The 18,788-nt window shown below is 42.9% G+C and overlaps 1 protein-coding gene across 1 annotated transcript in view; it reads left to right on the top strand.

The window, feature by feature from the left end:
- The first annotated feature begins 17,057 nt into the window (after positions 1 to 17,057).
- Positions 17,058 to 18,788, top strand: part of LOC125000864 (interleukin-1 receptor accessory protein-like 1) — a 244,235-nt gene continuing 242,504 nt past the window's right edge. Inside the window, exon 1 of the mRNA XM_047576582.1 lies at positions 17,058 to 17,380. Within this exon, the coding sequence (XP_047432538.1) occupies positions 17,302 to 17,380 (79 nt within the window). The 5' untranslated portion in view covers positions 17,058 to 17,301. The remainder of the gene's footprint in view (positions 17,381 to 18,788) is intronic.

Raw genomic sequence — 18,788 nt, 5'->3', positions numbered from 1 at the left:
ACGAACAGACCTCCCGCAGTTGTGACATTATTTTCCTTTTGGAGATTAGGACTTGCTATTATATCTGTACTTTTAGTAAAGGGTTATGTTCTCTTTATTTATTTTTTTTAATTATTTCACCAGTCCTCTGAAATGTAGCATTAATACAATAATTAGTTTCCATTGTATTGTATATTGGAGTCTACTAATATATCTCAAGCTAGGACAACCCACTCATGTAGATATATGGTGTTCTACAATCTTCTCCATTCATTTGAGTAAAACAATACTGAAAGAAGAAGTAGTGCCATAGATAATTACCGCCGCATCTTCAGTTGTAGAACATAATTTTTGCCTGACACAATGTTCTCCCGAGGCTACAAAGAAGCTTTCCGAGGCGCACGGCGCAGCGTCGAAGTTTAAATGTCTTCATCATGACATGGCTGCAAGATTAAAAAAAACAAAAAAAAAACAAAAACTATCAGTGCACTCCAGCTCCCCTGTGCCGTTCATGTGTTTTTGAGATTCGCTCCCCGCGCCAAGATCAGAGCGCTACGAGCTACAAAGACAGACCTCCTCGCTTGTTTGCCTTCTCTGCATAGCAGTAAATTCTGTGTTTTACCGCCACACTGTAAACATCCCGAACGGCGCTCGGATACGCACCCGGTGCTTTCTGTCGGTGGAGGTTAGTCCAGGAGAGAGCAGAAATAAAAGTACAGTTTGCCTTTTTCATTTTACTCATTATCATCCACTTAGCTCCGCGTAGTAGACCATATAAGCCGATGTCAGCCAAAGAAATGGATACGATTAATAGAACTGTGTTCATTTTTTTCAGGCTAAGGAGTTTATAGTAGGTGTTGAAGACCTATGGCAAAATAGAGTACCTGCTTGTGTTGTTTGTCTTATTTCGAAGATGAAGAGAAATGTGACGGGTTACAACATATGCCTATCAACCAACATTAAATCCTTTGAAGGGTAAAGTGAATAATGCTGATTATGTTCCTAGATCCACGGAGGCCACTCGTTGCATCTGGCAGAATTTTAAGGATGTGATATTACAGTCCGTGCCTCGATGGGTTGGTATTTTGGTGGCACAACTGGGACTTACTCAGTATAAGGCAGGTCTTTAGTTATGTTGTGGGCTTGAGAGGTGGCAGAGACTGTCAACCCAGTTGTGACATCATTGAGTGACATCAGTAACTAACAATGTATGTAAAAATGTAAAATATATCAACACTCTGGCAATACCATGTGACAAGGTTATATAGTATTTCAAACTCTAAGTTACATAATTGGCCTTCACAGAGTTGATTACAGGATACTGAGGTATGCATTTGTATGCAGCGGATGTAAGTTGTAACGCTTCAGTATATAAATAATAATAAAAAAAACAACTCAAAAGTCAATGCCATGCACCTCACAGATGGACCCTTTTCCCAAGTAATGACTTGTAATTCCCGCTGTTAAAATGTGAGCTTTCCATTGGTGGTTTTTTTACTGCGAGCGGAGCTGCTTTTCATTTAGCTTTCTAATAAGGTGCTGATTTACACCTGGGATGCCAGGTGAGTGCAATTAGCGCTAAATAACTAGCTGTGAGGCGAGAAAACCGGCACCGCTCTGTCCCAAGGAGTCACACAAAGGGAGCGAGTGAGCAGGATGACTAAGTGTATGTACATGACTTGAATAGTCTTGCGTAGCTAAACCACCCCCCCCCCCCCAAACTCTCAGACATCTGTACTGCCATTCAAACATCTGTCGCTTCACCTTGCATGCACGGCGCTGAAAGAAAGTGGAAGAGAACACTTCGAGAGTGTGCATCTGGAATTTCAATGATAAATCCAAAGACCAGAGTAGGTACCAAGGACACCGATAAGAACAGCAAGGACAGAACTTGCTGTCACATTGCCGGAGATGCCCTTTATATTGTTACATTTTTAATATTGTATAAGAATGGGCTCCTTGTACAGAATCGCCATCGCTTAGCTTCAAATTAGGATAACTATGACCTTGTTATTCCTGTTATTTCATGCCTTAATATATTATGCAGCGCACTGCACATATAATAATATAGCGTACTTTTAACGAAATACCACTGATTACAAGAATTACCCAGAAAAACGCTTTTGATTTGGTGACTATTCATTGCTGTGTGAAAAGGCTCAAAGCAGCAGGGCTGTAGCATTCACAGGGGATGGTGTTTGAGAGACAACGAGAATAAACGTCTGAAACGGCTCCTTTCTAAACGGTGTGAGGAGGGAGCCTGAATGCCGATCCCTCTGGAATTCATTTGCATTTGTTCTGCGTCCTAGGTCTAAATTAGCCAACACTTTGACAGGTCGCGGCAGGAGGAGCTCAGGTAATGACATTAATGATGGTTTCATTCCATTAAAGTAAACCGTGCTGAAGGGCCAAATGCGATTAATAACCTGAAGTTTTGAGAGTTTGCAGCTTTTAAAAGCCTGTTTTATTAAACTCTATATATTATACTATTTATTTTTTTTTTTCATTCTTGATCTTGGTATTCTTCACAGTGAGATTTGTTTGAAAAAGTTAGTAAAGACCATGGTATTAAGCAGGCAGTCGTCCGCGTTCCGGTGTGTGTCAGTGAGCCACGGGCGCTAGTTTTTCTGCTTGTTCAATCAGTGGTTTCTAGCTCCTCTTAACTTCCCAGCATACCATGCCACCTACAGCGTATAGATGGTTCAGAAGGTACATTCAGAAGGTATTGCAGTCTTGGAAAAGTGGAACTTTATTTCAAATAGTGGTGCCAAAAAGACAGAAAAATATATCACTTTGAAAGACTGGTAACATTTTTATGTTCTGGAACATTTTTTTTTTAACTTTAGTTTTCAGTCAATGAAAACAAGTACAAAGATACAAAAATATCACTGGGGAGGGCATAGACTGTAGGTAATTTGTACTATTGATCAAATTTGTTCTACAATGCTCAGTCCAGGTGGGTCAGTTCTCAGCCAACTTCTTGCAATGGCTTTCGCAGCCGCAAGAGTTGGGATCTTCAACAGGTATTTGTCATCTTTACCTATATACTGGGCATCATCAGGAATTCATTATTACACAGGATAAGATGTTACAAAAAACCTTTAGAAGCCCAGACCAAATGACAGGCTGCTAGCAGTCAGCTGCCAACTAGCAACCAACAAGAAGACACCAGCTGAGCAGCCTAGTCAACAGGAGTAGGCAGTAAATTGGGCACATCATTGGGCTTTTCAAGTGGGCACCTCCCTTCACTGATGTTTCGTTAAGTTAGGCCCACAACACCTCAAGAAAACTCAACAGTGAGTTCCAGTGTCCTGGAGTCACCCCCCTCCATGCTGCCACCACACAATTGTGTGAGTTTCAACTACCGAGAACTATAGATTTCCCACATGGCTCTCAGAACCCCGTCCCAAAATGTCCGTATTTTCATACATAACCAAAATATATGGTTGCCCACATTGTCTCCAACGGTATTGCTTATATTCAATCTTTGTTGTGATAAAAGAAGAACTTGTTAAATTTTTCCAACTGAACTCCCTCCATGTTCTGATGTGAATGTTCTGAGTGTTGTGTCCTATACATGGACTGCCAATCACTCCTAGACAACTTGATGTTAAATTCTTTTTCCCATTTCCCTAGAGCCATGTTTTATATATGCTGCAGCTGCAAGCGGCATCGTCGTTAACTCCTCCTTCTCCTGTGTTTGTTGCACGGTGACGAAATCATGTGCAAGAGGAATCAGATCATATTTGAATGCATTCTGACTATTATTAGCATTTGAACATAGCTGATGTGATGGATTTAATCCTCTAAGTTGAGTGCAGGTTATATGTGCAGATTTACACAACAAGGCACAATAAAGTCTTATGTTCATGTTGGTGGATTTGCTACCTTCAGACAGAGAGAGGCTAGCTTCTTCCCTCCTGTTTTCATTTAGTTCGTATGCTAAGCTAAGCTAATATAATTAGCATCCGCCAGTAGTTTATCCAGGTTCTATAACTGGCAGCAGACAAGTAAATAAGCGTTTTCTCTTCCCCGGAATCCAAACGGTTCCTTTAATCAAGTCAGTCAGTTACTGTAGTATCAACAATATCTTGACTGCACAATAAAATAATCATTTTTTTCTGATCTTTTCCTCCGGAGCTGCGGCATGTCATCCAAATTTCAGGATTAACATGCAAATGTAATCAGCGGCCTTTCCGCCAACTGCACTTCAAAGCAGCACAATCGAGCACTTAAATCACTTTTTCTTTTTCTTTTTTCGAAAGCAATATGTCAAAATTTATTCCATTGTTATTTAAATCTTTGGTGTCAAATGTTTTTTTTTATTTTTTTTTATAGCAAGGATAAAATATTCCATTTATTCTTTAACAGTGCATATTTCCAGTGAGCGAGCCCAGTATTCTTTGGCTTAGAGGTTTTTTTTTTCAGGTACAGAAGCAATTTGAGCAGTGACCAAAGGTCGAGAGAAAAGAGTGAGCTCTATCAAATCCCGCAAACTAGTTCAGCCGGAATCGAAATCGGCAGTAATTTATAGTTTTAAGGAGCGATCTGCTAAATTAATTTCTCGTATTTCACTTTTACAACAAGATACAACGCGAATTACGTACAACAGAAGTCGGTGGCCTCATGTGGACCGAAACCGCGGCTTATTTTTACGACCCCGGACACTTACGTGACTCGAACGCTGAGCACTTTTAAATGTCTTTGACTCCTGACAAAGACTGAGCATCATTTGGCAGGATGTATTTCAGAGAGAATAAACCACCACGTAATGGCACTGTCAGAACCGATCATGTCAAGCTGTTTTGGATGACTCTAAAATGTTTGGCTCCCAAATCTAGCCTCTCAACTGCGAACGTTTAAAATGCAGGTTGATTTTGCGCGGCCCTCTAGGTCAATAGAAGCAGGTGCTCATGAATAAAGAGGATGTTAAATATGCGTGAAGTTATTAATTATAAGCCTGGTATTTTTACAAGGTGCTTGTGTATTTTGCCTTTGCCAGTTGGCCACGGCTGTCAATACGTTTCTTCTTCTTGTGGTTTTTTGTGCTGCGTTTCTTCCTCTGTCACTTCTCCCAAGGTGGCTAAGTTTCCTACAAGGTAAAATGTGACAACAGCTGTCTCGGGTTCTCTCGTTTTTGACTTGGCACAACAGTTATTATTATTATTCATATTGGTTTTATTTAAATATCATGCAGGGCTGGGGCTTGTTTTGGGCGTGGAGCGAAAACGATGAGATGAAGATGCAAATGCGCCCAGTCAAAGCAGTTGCATAAATGAATTAAGAAATTGGTGAGTTTTCCCACTGACCTTTATTTAAGTCATTGAACAAAGTTTCCAGCTTTCCTTTTACCCGCTATATTCGCATGCGTGTTTTTATTCCGCCTCAGCTGTGACAGCGCTTTTAAAATAACCGCGAGGGCTGAGACGGAGTCAATGCATGCAAACAAAAATGGCCCTTTTTTGACTTGAGAGCAATTGCGACGGTTTTATTTCTGGTGGCTGCGTTGTAAGTCATTCAGCGTCTGACAGGGTGAAGAGGAGGGAGGACAATATGGAGTACTGGCTAGACGGTGGGCTGTGAGAACTAGAAGTCCCAGTGGCTGGCGTTCATCAGCACGCTGTGAAATGTAAGATGGCAAAATGGTGAAGAAGAAAATATTTAGATTATTGCCTAATGCAGTGGTTCCCAACCTTTTTTCCTTGAAGCTCCCCCTACTTGTATATAAGAAAAGTGAGCCCCCCCCACCCCATACAGCCTGAATTACATTTAATATTAGTTATTATTATAGTTTTTACAATTTTAACGTCCTTTATTTGCAGTTAGGAAACATTCTCCTAGTTTCATAAATGCACTCTCCATCTTTCTGACAGTGACTTTGTTGAAAAAAAACGCCGGCTTATATGATGCCTTTATGAAACCTCAGAAATTCTATAGTGTTCACATTACAAGTTCACATTACCCTCACCCTGCTTCTGACTGGCTAGTGATGTTAATTTAGAGAGGGAAAGCTGCTCATTCCATTAGGTAGGTGAACTCAATTGAGCTGAAGGTCCGACACTGTGCCGGAATACTTTAAGCCCCGTGTATTGCACATGTAGGGAGACACGCACAATATTGATTAAAAACTGGTGAAACAGGTGAAAACTGCCAAGTTTTGATGCACCCTCTGTGACCTCTGACACCCCCCAGGTTGAGAACCACTGGCCTAAAGTGCTACTCGTCCCATAAAGTGGAAGAGCTGCTAACTGTTATACAGAGTAGCTTGGTGTGTCACAGCCCTTAGGATTGGTTATCTAACCTTTCCATTCTGAAGGCACTTTTTGAAACATGAAGTCTGCTTAATGGCTCACTGCTGTCTTTACGAAACGAGCTGACGCCTGGCTGATACCCCCCCCCAAAAACACTTTTTTAACCACAGAGATATGTTAAGACAAAAAAAAAGTGCCCAAAACCTCTCTTTGAAATGCAAGTGTGAGCGTGGTTGGTGCTCCGACTCATTAAATCACTACACGTCACGTTGGCTTTTTAAAATTCAGCCGCAGCGGAGGCTTCCTAATTGCCCTTTTAAATAAAGTCAAATTTAGTGAGAAAAGTTTGAACTCAAGCTGCATCCAGGCAAACAGGGCGCATAAATAAGGGACAGCGTCAGAGAAATCACATCTAAATTCCTGCTGCCGTCGCCCCCGTGAGATTACCCCGAACATTGCTGTAATAGTAGTCAGACAGGTGAGCATCTGGGTTCGCTGTGTTCTTACATAATGTTGTGGATGTGAGTGGATTGCTACGGACGCAGATTGTGTAATAATGGGTGGCGGGGTCTTAAAATGACAGAAGCGAGCCACTGACCGGCCCTGAGGGACCCCGTCCCAGGGTCATGTGTCATTAGCTCAGTCTGAATCGGTGACAGACTATGGCAGCGGGGACAGCGATGCTGTTTTCATGGCTGAGTGGAAATCGCTCGCGGCCATCGCCTGTCCTCACTTTCCCTCTTTCCATGGGAATAAACTCCCATGCAGGCAGTGTCAGACAGCCACAAGATGCATCCCCCTGCCTCAGCTGCGCCGCCAGATGCACACTGAGAATACATATACATTGTTTTGGCAAGCTCAAGATGTCGTATGGGGACGTCAAAAAGCTGGCAGTAATCATTTAATTCTGAACATAAAAATGATCAAAGGATGCGCGATTTTAAATGCGCCATCATGCAGAAAATGCTTTAAATTCAGCCGATTAGTAAATAACTTTGTCGCACAATACAGGCGCCGCAAAACGTTACACACGGCGACGGAGCCCACATGCGTCGTCCATCTTCCTCATTCATAGCGACGGCCCCATTTAAATTTAGAATCATGAGTCACTCCGATAGGCGTGAAAGATCTGGAGTGAAAGCTAAATTACTGCCACAGAACCTGAGCACAGAAGTGCTGATGGTGCTGAAAGTAGAACACAAAAGTAGAGAGCTGTCAAGCTATAAAATTACACAGCGAGCTGGGTGAAAAGATGATTACGGGCAATTATGCAGCCGCAAATGCCCTCTGAGGGGAGACCTTCTGCATTTCAGAGGTTAGCTGGAATGGACATACAAATAGCAATCCAGCTGAGCATCTGCTGCGTTTGTTCATGACAACTGCAGATGTCCCTCGTGCGAATTCAGTAACCTGCTCCTGGGTGAAAACCATGTATTAGGTAGCATTAAGGGCTAATTCACCTCTAAACACTTGGGTAATTCTTTCTGCGTGCTTGTAGAATACCAATATTTCCTAAATATACAACATGCTGTGGATTTTTTTTAGGGCGCATACCGATACCGATTTTGTTTACACCAGAATTGGCCGATGGCCGATACCTGCTGCCGATATTCTTGAGACGATATTTGGAGCCAATACTGCTTTTTGTCTCTCCATTTCAATAATAATAATGTTGCACGTCTCAATTTAACCAAAAACATACACATTTATTGAACTCAAAGAATTCTATTTTTTTTTTAACTCTTCAACTTATTTTTAGGGGTGCTCCAATGCAATGTATGGGCTGCACGTCTCCAGCAGCTCAGGGCTGTAAAAAGCGATACCAGTAAAAAAAAAACACATATCGGCCCGATGTGTCGATCTCCAGTCATAATCAAGTAGGAGCTCGTGTGCTTACAGTAAAAACACAACCGTATGTGTTCTTGCTGCATAACGGCGCTTTAGCCACGGCAGCATGGCCGCATTGACAGCATCATTACGCGTAGCCAATATCCAAGGGGTTTGAGAAGTGGGCCTGGGAATGAAGGGTCACCGGTTTAAATCCCAGGACTGATGGGAAGGAGTGTTCAGTGGTGTAGTGAATGAGGTTTCCTTCGGCATATGTTGCTGGGCTCCCCAGGCGATGCATGTGCTCAGAGTGTACTCACAGCCCTTGTGTGTGTGAGTTTGTGTGTGTGTATGTACAAATGGATGGGCTAAAATGTGAGGCAGGCGGTAAATTACTTCCTTTATCTCTATCTAACGTGGGAATAAAATTCAGCTGAAACATTATTGCATTCTCCTGCCATTAAAGACAAAGAAATCAACTTGAGTTCATTGATAAGCTGTAAAGACAGGCTGCCTCAAAACGACGCCAGTTGAAACGTGGCTCCAGACGAACAAATGCGCGGACGTAACGTGAACGATCAGGATTCAAAACCACACGCGGGAACTTGCTGTTTCAGCGCCAATCGATCGGGCGGCAACCGCTGTCTGTCATTTAGTCGATGTCATGTTTTTTAAAAGGCTGAAACCGGCGCGCACGCGAACGCGGAAAATACGGCCCCGGCTCGACTGCCAGGTCCTGTTAGCGCACGCTCCGAGTCGCGCTTAATTATTCAAGCGAGTTGATTTCTCAAGGAAGCGGAACATTAATTTAACAAATGTATGACACAAAAATGTCCCCAGAATACCTAGCAGAGGTGGACTCGGGCAAAATATTTGTCTTGTTGCTCATGTAGTTATTAATTATGCAGACGTACTTGGCATGCGACCGAGAGTTGATAATCCTAGTTTGGCATTTAAAGAGAATATAGTCCTCGAGGAGTCTTCTAAGAAGTCAGTGATTAACGCGGAAACGGCCACTCCAAATAAAGTGGCGTCACCTTGAGTAGGCTCCGTGCTTTTCACTGATTTTACTGAAAATGTTAACTCGCGCATCGCTTCAAAGGGACCCTGGTATTCTTTTTGTTTCTCAGTGCTGCAAAAGAAGTTACAAAATCAGTGTCTATTTGGAATATAAGGAGATAAATTATTAACTTTATCGGCTTTTAGACTTTTGTGTTATTTCGAAGAGGCCACGCAAGCGAGACGACGTGAGCGTCCGCCGATTCCGACTGCACCTTTCATGTCCTCGAACGGATCCTGTGTTTCAGCCCTCCCCACACGCCAGTCTTCCTACCCAGACAGGAAGTCATTACAGGGGCTCTCACCCCATCACAGATGGCCATTTAACACATCGCTGGCAACTGCAAATGAACCAGGAGTAGCAGACGCTTGACTAGACCCGGCCGACTTTGCACAAATGTTTATCTCTCACTCACCTGCTGTGCTGGGATTGGAGGTGCATTTCAGCCTTGGCTCCCTTTTCGCTTTATTTATTAAATTCTATTTGTTTGTCACAGGGAGCACTCCATTTAAATTCTGCCAGGTTTATTTTATTTATTTATTTTTTTTCTAGTTCTGCAACCTTGCCGAACAAACGCGGAGAAGCTGCGATTGCTGCCTCTTCCATTTGTTTCTTGTTTTTCCTTTGAGGAGCCGAGGAAGGAGCCGATGCACGGCGGGCGTTTTTTTTTTTTTTTTTTCACTCCCTTTAATCTCCTCCTGCTGCCCCGTCGAAGTTTGTAATAGCCATATTTGCTCTGTCAAGCCGCCTTAGCCGTTCGCTGCATTCGGAGTTCCACTGGTGATAAAACAGATAAAGCCTCCTTGACAAGTTAAAAATGAGAAAGCAATCGTGGCTGACGCCCCCCCAGAGACGGCCGTCCTCTCTCTTCCGCTGTCTCCGCTCCTTCGCTCGCTCCGCGTCCCGTTCGCTCGGGCTTGTTCTGTGCAAATGCCTGGCTTGTTATTTACAGTCTCCCTTCTGAGTAAAATATTAACAAAGATACCTCTTGAGGACGATTTGCAAGTGCTGAGCGATGCGACAGTAGCCGGGCTATTAACAGAGGAGAGCCTGAGAAGTAAGGGATGTAAACACAGGGCCTAGACATTAGTCCCTTCCTATTACTCCACCACTTTGCACTGAATACAGTATATTCACTTTCCCTGTAACGACATATATATATATATATATAATTGACTACCATTCCTTAGTGTATGTAAAGGTATGGAAAATGTAACTAGGGCAACTGATTTGTGCGTGAGTATGAGTCGGGGAATGTTATAACCAACTGCCTTGTGTGTAAAAAAAAAAAAAAAATCGCTTGGGAGAGGGGGGGTTGACAGAGCAGCGCTGGCGAAGGCCAGGTGTCTAAATCACGTTTTGGAATGGACCCTCGGCGTGGCGATTGGCTGTCACAGCCACAGATGGAGGACGGCGCCCACAGGAAAAGGATAAACTGTCTGATAAGCGCGCGGCGAGGTACAGGGCTTCAGCTGGCAGACAGGCTCTTGAGAGGGAAGGAGGGCGGTGGGGGAGGGGGAGCGAAAAGGTAAGGAGATGGGAAACGGAAAAGGGAAAACGAGTCAAGAGGGAGCAGGCGACAGATGAATCTCCATCTGTGTTCGGAAGCCGAGCGGGGACGGCCGTGGGAAAACATGCCAGGCGACCGCCGAGGTGCTCTTGTGGGTTTACCTCTCTGAAGGAACACTTAAGTGTGTTTTGATATTCCTGTTTTCTGCAGAGGAAGGAGCCCTTATGTAATAATGAGCTGGGATGAGTGGCATCAATCAGCTGCTTCGCAAATTCAGAGCAATACAGCTGCTGCATGCGGTGTAGCCAAGCATCGGTAGCTCCCTGTCTTACTCTAGTGTGCACGCTCCGTTAGGGGACGGGAACGAACATCTGCATGCGACGCCTTCTCTAACTCCGCTGACCATCCTTTGAATCTCAGATGGCGCCGCTGTACAATCCACACTCGGTTTGCAACTCACGCAGCCTTGCACAGTGTGTCGAAAGATTGGTGGTAAAATGAATCTTTAAGCAAATATAATATCCCTTCAGCCATACAAAGGGATCTGTGAATGAATCCAAATACAAATACCTCCCAGATTGACGGAGTATTCCCACAGCCTGTTTTGGGTTAAGTGGCTTTTCTGCCTAAAACCAAGCTGCATGCGGTTGGCACTTGGAAAATAGTGCTTATCTAGTGATGTGGGTGTTTATTTGTGCTATGAATTATAGACCCACTTATTATTAATGCACTGGACCTCAAGTGGGCTGAGCAAAATAAAATAAGAAATAACGCGTTCACTATAGAATCAGTCTACTTATATGTTTTTTTTTCTCCTCTCAGCCTTTTTAGAGAGCATTTGTAGCAAACGTTTATTGAGGTCACTTGGTATCACACTGAACAATAGTGATACGTTTTTTTTTTGTGTGTGGGTGAAATCTTTAATCCGCCGTAAAACTGGAACAATAGGTGTCTCATTTAGAGAGTGGTCCTTTAGTTTGGAGGACATGGAATAAATACATTGGTGCAAACACATTTAAAATGAAGCAGTCATTTTAATTAATTTTTAAAAATTGTAGGGACTGTTTATTGCGTCAAATGTATTTATCGGGTAATTTCCAGTTTCTTTCTTCCCTGGACTTCCTGATAGCCACATCTCATTTGCTATTGAACCTGCGATTTCAGGCTGCAAGATACATGACCTCACCATCGTATGTTTGATTGATAGCAAGGAAGTCTTTTTATTAAAAATGCTGCCAATTTTTGGGCGGTGTTTGGCAACACCATGCAGTGTTACTGGCTTTGAATCTTGCTAGCATACTGTTAGCTTTCTGGCCCATTGCTGGCTGAACTTAATGTTTCTAGGGTTGTGGGGCATGGGAAATCTGTGAAATGGTAATGAGCGGTCCAGGTTTTTTTCATACCCTAGGGAAAACAGAGCTATGGTTAGTGATAAACTTCAGTTTTTGTTTGCAAACTGTTTCTCGAAGGATGCCGTTCAAGTCGGCAAATATCTGCCTGTGGCTAGAGATCAATCGATATGGATTGTTTGGGGCCGATACCTTTTTTTTTTTTTTTTTTTTTTTAACATCAGCGTTGGCCGATACATGCTGCCGATTTTCCTGAGCAAATATTTGGCACTGATGCTGCTTTTTCTCTCTCCATTTATATGATAAATATTATACAATGGTAACAAATGTCACGAGTCTCAATTTAACCAGGAAACAGGAATATTTGTTGAACGCAAATAATGCTTAAAGCTCTTATGAATACAAAATGAAAAATAAATAAGTATAAAGAGGTAGAGCACAAACAGGGGCGATTGTAGGGTCCTTCTTAGCCAATTCTGTTTAGCTTATAGGCAGAATTAGTCTAACCACTAGCTTTAGTTTACTTTAACATCAACACATAATCCAGCCAGAAGCTCATCAACAGCATAACAGCTCCAATCTAAACTGTGGACGGTAGCTGATTGACAGCCTGCACTACTAGTTTGCCAGAGAGAAAAAAAACATCAGCTAGCAAACTCCCACTTAAGAATAACAATGTCAAAAGATTATTTTTTTATTTTATTTTTATTTTATTTTTAAGGACCTCTACAAGCATTTTCCAGCTGCAGGCGCCCTGCTAGCGGGGAAGGGGGCATGTATGGGCTGCACGGGTTGCAATATCTCCATCAGCACAGGGCTGCCTGTGGATGCGCCTGTCTGTAAATCTTGCCGGGGGGAAAAAAATATATGTATTGGTGTTTGGTTTACATACGCCTTACTGCTAAGCCAATTCATACCGCTTTATCTTTATCTGAGGTCGTGTTTCTGTTTGCACTTAATTGAATCTTGTCTCCATTCCAGCAAGCGCCCGAAAACATTTAAAACTTTACTAAATTAATTACAACCAAAGAATGTAACTACTTTGTCTCAGTTAGACAGCCAAAGGCGAATTAGTCGGGATGGTTTAGCTCATAAAGAAAAAATAAATAAATAAATAAATGAAAGTGGGTTCCAAATATCAACACGGCGTGAAGTCAGAGTGCGAGTTGTTGTGTTAACGGGCTCTCAATCAACTCGAGCTGGAAGAAGGACGAGATGAGTTTTTCTGAAGACGGGGTCCGGGTGTAAATAAGGTGTCTGGTCAGACTTCTATTCAGAGATATTGGGTGACAGCTACAGTATGTCCCATTTGGCAAAAAAATAAAATAAAAATAAATGTTACAAAGACATATTTCTATCCCTCATGCTTCATGCCACATGTCACACATACAAAAAAAGCAGTACAGCTCTAAATACTGTCAGAGTCCCCACAGGTTACCTTTAAATGTTCCATTGTGAATGCAGCATATATCACATTAGCCAACAGTCACAGCGGTAGCGGCGTAGTCAGCAGAGTGTGCGGCAGTCAGAGCAGGAGAGAAAATTGAAAGGAGCAGCATTTACGTCTGCAGACTTAAACGCAATATGGTGAGTCAGAGAAGTGACCCTCAGCTGAATCCGGATTTTCATGACTCGCGGACAAAATCAACACATTCCGGCTACGGAAATTAAACAAACATCGATAAACCTGAAGGGATATAACACTTCTCCTCACTGGATCTGTCGAGACTTAGCAGACACAAATACATGTGAAAATCCACTCCTAATCAGATCTGCCTTCTGCGCTAAAAAATGTGTTGCGTAAAGGGCTTTTTTTTTTTTTTTTTTTTGTATGCACAGTACTAGTACAAATCCTCTTAAAACATAATACTCTGCGCTAACGACTCTAAGCGACTCCAGTGGCATATTCATTATCCTGCTGCTGTTGCTTCTGAGCGGCGAGTTTAGGTTTAAGTGTTCAAAAGCAGGCGTCACTAAATCTGAGCTCGCCCCAAACACCAAATGGCTCAAATTGCATGTTTAAGTACAAGTGCGCTCCGTTGGCTTTCTGTTATTCCGCCACAATAGCAGCTGAATGTCTTATTCCTGAATCCAGGTTCAATCAAGAAAATTGCCCCATTCACCAATCTCCCCCCTCTGCTCTTAAGAACTATTTCCTAGTCTTTCTAGACGAGAAATTGTCTACCTGGAGTGCACATTTGCTCAAAGGCAGAACCCAGATGTGGTGTCTTCTCAAGTGGGCGAGACCTTTGAGGTCTGCAGTTTTTAGAGTTGAGGTGCATTTGGGAAGGTGGGAATAATTAAAGTCGAGCATCCAAGCTTCTAGGGCAAGTTTTGTTGTTGGATGAAAATGGATGAAAATGGGAAAATTTGATAAACTGCATGTTTGTCAACCATCGTTACCGTAATGTATTTGCTGCATGCGTTAAAAACTGCATTTCCTTCTCTACACAGTGTTAAACATGACCAATACACCAACACAAGCTGACGCACTAATGATATAGAAAAGCTTTGATGCTGCGGAACAAGTTGAAAACAAAAGCTGCAAAAATAGCCAGCAGTCAATCCCCAATCCATACCTGATTTCAGGAGACCAAATAATAATAAAAAATAGAAAGGCTGGCAGTTTTCTTGAGGTTGCAATCTTTCATTTTCACAAAATACCAGCGAGGCACCCATCCGTGGCTTTCTTGTCGAGGGATGAAGGGTTTTCTTCTCCTTTTTTAACTCCAGCTGTACATATTGATAGCGGGCGGTTAGACACTGCTCACAGTGCCGCAGTCTGGACACTCGTTCCAGCATCCCTTGGCTATATTGTATGTCAGAAGATAGGATGTGCAATATTCTCAGACCAAGAAATGAATCCACAGAGAGTTCTTTGTGGCTTGTCCAGATAATCCTTTTGGTCAAAGAAAAAGAAACCTTCCGCTTTTCGCTTCAGGCGACGGGGGGGGGATTCTCGGAGGAGGCTGTTTTCATTTCGGTTGTGGTCTGTACTTGTGGCGTCTGTTTACCATGCCGCGATATCAGTTTAGCGATACGGGATGAATGGATGAGCGCCTGTAGTAGAGAAGGCACTTGAGGTAAATCGGCCAAAAAAAAAATCTATAGGTAAACTTTTTTTTTTTTTTTAATTACTTGAGTTGATGCAGGGAAGAGAAATGAAAGGAACTTATGTCAAGCATTCCCTCCACAATTTACTATCCAGGGAGGAGTAAATATCTGTTTCATTATTCAGGCTCCCCCGGGCTATCAACATCCAAACCGCAAAGATTTAAACAGAAAAAAAATATTGTCTCGTGTGATCCGAATGCCGAACAAGACTGAAAGAATTTCCTTATCCACGTGTCCTGGTGCATGTTTGTGAGTTTGTGTTTGTGTGTGTGTGTCAAGGCGCTCGGTTGCTCCCACTGCTCGAAGCCCCTCCAGGCGCTGGGGAGCATCTGCAGCCCTCTCTTTTCCATATGCCCCGCGCCGCTCAGTCCCTCTCAATCATTAATTCAGCGTGATTATGAATTAACAAGCCACCATCAGTCTTTTCAGATCGGCCTGATTTTCCCCTGCTTCATTTGTGATTTCGGCATTCGAAGAACGCTTCTAATTACGTGCACAAAGCTGCCTCAGGTTGACATGATACAGCTGTGATTTTGCTTTTTTTTGTATTCTTTTTAAATAGAGAAAGAATATTAATTAGATTACTTCTATAGAAATCCTCCATCTTGTTGAAGTCAAGATGACAGAGTGTATTTTTCAGGCACATTTCAGGTAATAATGAGACAGAAATCGTCTCAAATTTGGGCTGATTATCCACCAAAAGTTACTTTTTTCATATAATACAACCCTCGGGGTTGAATAGATGGAGATTTCCTTGTATCGAGCGTGCAGAAACGCTGCAGAACCGCGCTTAATCTGCATCCAAGCTCATTTCCCCAAAGTTTTGTGTGGCCCTGATGGAAATCCAACCCAGGTTGCTCAGAGAATAGGCTATCCTTGAGTGGGTGGAGGCTGCTCAGACACACACACACATACACAACAACAATGGGACAGATGCTTGCCAAGCCGACGCAGCATCCTCCAGTTGAAGGGCGGTCTCCTTAATCACCAGGACACCCTGCTGCTCTGTTGTCTTGGCAGAACAATGCAGAAACAAACAGACAGAGCAAACTTGATTAGATATGTTCTGTTGGGAGTGAGATTTACAGGCTTCACGGGGATCTTTCCATGTGTCTGACACAAGATCACAGGAAATTGCATGAAAATGAGCAGCAGTTCTGGTCGACAGCGGTTGCAACTTTATTTCATTCGAGTAGTTTTTAATGCACATCCCAAACATTCTCAGTAAGGGTTAAGGTCTGGACTCTGTGGTGGCCAATCCATGTGTGAAAATGATGCTTCACGCTCCCTGAACCACTCTTTCACAACTTGAGCCCAAAGAATCTTGGCATTGTCGTCTTGGAATATGTCCACGCCATCCGGGAAGAAAAAAATCCATTGATAGAATAATCTGGTCATTCAGTATATTCAGGTAGTCAGCTGACCTCATTCTTTGGGCATAATGTTGCGGAACTGCAGCAATCCCAGATCATAGCACTGCCCCAGCAGGCCACAGGTGGATCATCTACCTCTCTTCTTACCCTGATGCCCCACCATTATGGATCTGGACTCATAAGACCACATCATCCTCTTCCATTGCTCCAAAGTCCAATCTTTGTGCTCCCTACCAAATTGAAGCCTTTTTTCCCGGTTAGCCTCACTGATTAGTGGTTTTCTTATGGCTACGCAGTTGTTCAGTCCCGATCCCTTGAGTTGACTTCGCATTGTACTTGTGGAAATGCTCTTGCTTTCACTGCTAAACATAGCCCTGAGTTCTACTGTCACTTTTTTGGATAAATGCCGTTTTAGCTTGATTGGCGTTCACAAATTGTTCAAAAACAGTTTTGTGCTCAAACATTAGACTGTCCGTCACACGTCAAGCTGCGCACCTGCAGCCTTGGAGGGGAAAAAAAAAAAAAAAAAAGATCTGCCACCGACATCTGCTGCTGATCTGGTGGGACAGAGCTGGCTCGCCATGTGCAGACCTCCATTATCAGGGCCTGACATTGCCGTAAGGCTTCGCGAGATGAGTCAAAAATGTGTACGTTGATGGACACTTTCGACTTGTTCTGCAGTGCGGCTCCACCGAGGAACTTTCAAACTGTGTGGACAGTGAGACACTTTTCATTTAGCTGGTAAAATGTGAGAAGGGTGGCGGGACAAAAAAAAAAAAAAAAAAACATTGTCACACGATATTAATTATACTGTTCTTGTCCACCTCAGGAAATAGAAATGATGACAGTGCAAGCAAGGAAGCAGAACTCTCGCTTTGCAGCGTCAGCACTTGACCCGAGGACACTACATGCATTCGGTGAGTCCCAAACGCGCTTGATAGTCCCACGGGGCTAGATTACAGTTAGATGGGTGTGTGGAGAAAAAAAAACGAATGAAATGCAGCATGTGGGAGATTGGAGCAGGAGTGATCCAACTCCCACAGGGCTTCAAATATGGACCCAACAGAAATGCTGCTTCACTTCTCTGGATCTCCGTAGTGACTTAGGAATGCTCAGGTGTATTTCGAGGGAGACATTTTTTTTTTTTTTTTTAAAACAATGGGCCAATTTTAAAAAGATGAACCACAGCAGTCTGACTGGCCGGACAAACTACAGCGGTCCACTGTGCTGTAATGAGCTGCAAAGGTTTGACTTGGCTTGCTGAGCTAGCAGCAGTTGTCTGACTAAAATGACAAACCACCGGGTTCTGGCAGAGATGGTCTTCGCATGCATTGTCTTCTACCGATTCTTTCTCACTCGGCATCTTAAAAATGGCCCCTTCACATTGTCAGTTTCTGAACATCTACCGTTCTTTGGAGTTTTAGGTTTCAAACAGCATTGCTCTCTAAAAAATGCCAAAATACCGAGTCCCTCAGGTCTCTCCTACTATTACAGGCACCCAGTGTCCTTATAACAAAAATAAAACACCCTGAGCTATTTTGAAGTTTTACTTTGTGTGTGTATCCAGCTTACACCAGTGGAAAAAAAAAAAAATGTAAATAAAGGGGCACACAGTCATCACACAATAGGAAAGTACTAAGAAGCATGAATAAGTATAAAACCCAAAGGAGACACAGCAACACTAAGGCCAACCAAGGTTATAGAAAGTCTTTCACATCATCTAATTTAAATGTGCCCACATATTCAAACTTTCCCTTCGCAGCTCAAGTCCCGCAATAAAATAACCTTAAAAAGTCCGCATCCGAGAAGACGTTCAAACCTGACCTTATGTCTCTTTCTGAGCCAATAACCGATTCTCAAGTGTATTACGGTTTGGAATAAGATCAGATGTGGGAGCCAAGTATAAATTAACAAACATCGTGAATACAAGATTTAAATCAGTTCTCTGGAGAAGAGTCCGAGGCGATATAGACTCTAGACATACAGGTAGGTACATGTGCACCTGTTGACAGGGTTACAGTTATATTTCTCATAATTTCAAAATAATTTGTTAGAGGCCTGGCGTTACATGTCCACAAAACACAATGAAAAGACTCACATTCACGCTCCAAATCTCTTCAGCTTTAGGCTACAGTTCAAGTTCAGGACATCTTAAGGGTCGCGAGAGAACACCGAGAAGTTGATTAACAGAATAAAAGTTTCCTGCTGCTCAGAGCTGCATCAGTCTTCTTTCAGGAAAGTCACACTCGAGCTCAGTGGAGTTCAGGTCCTAACTTATGTGCAGCATATGATGAGTGGTCATTACCAGACATTACCATCCCATCC

This window comes from Mugil cephalus, chromosome 23 (assembly GCF_022458985.1).
Source record: "Mugil cephalus isolate CIBA_MC_2020 chromosome 23, CIBA_Mcephalus_1.1, whole genome shotgun sequence".
In the NCBI taxonomy this organism is placed as follows: Eukaryota; Metazoa; Chordata; class Actinopteri; order Mugiliformes; family Mugilidae; genus Mugil; species Mugil cephalus.
Note: the sequence above shows the minus strand (reverse complement) of the source record. Positions and strands in the feature narration are given on the sequence as shown.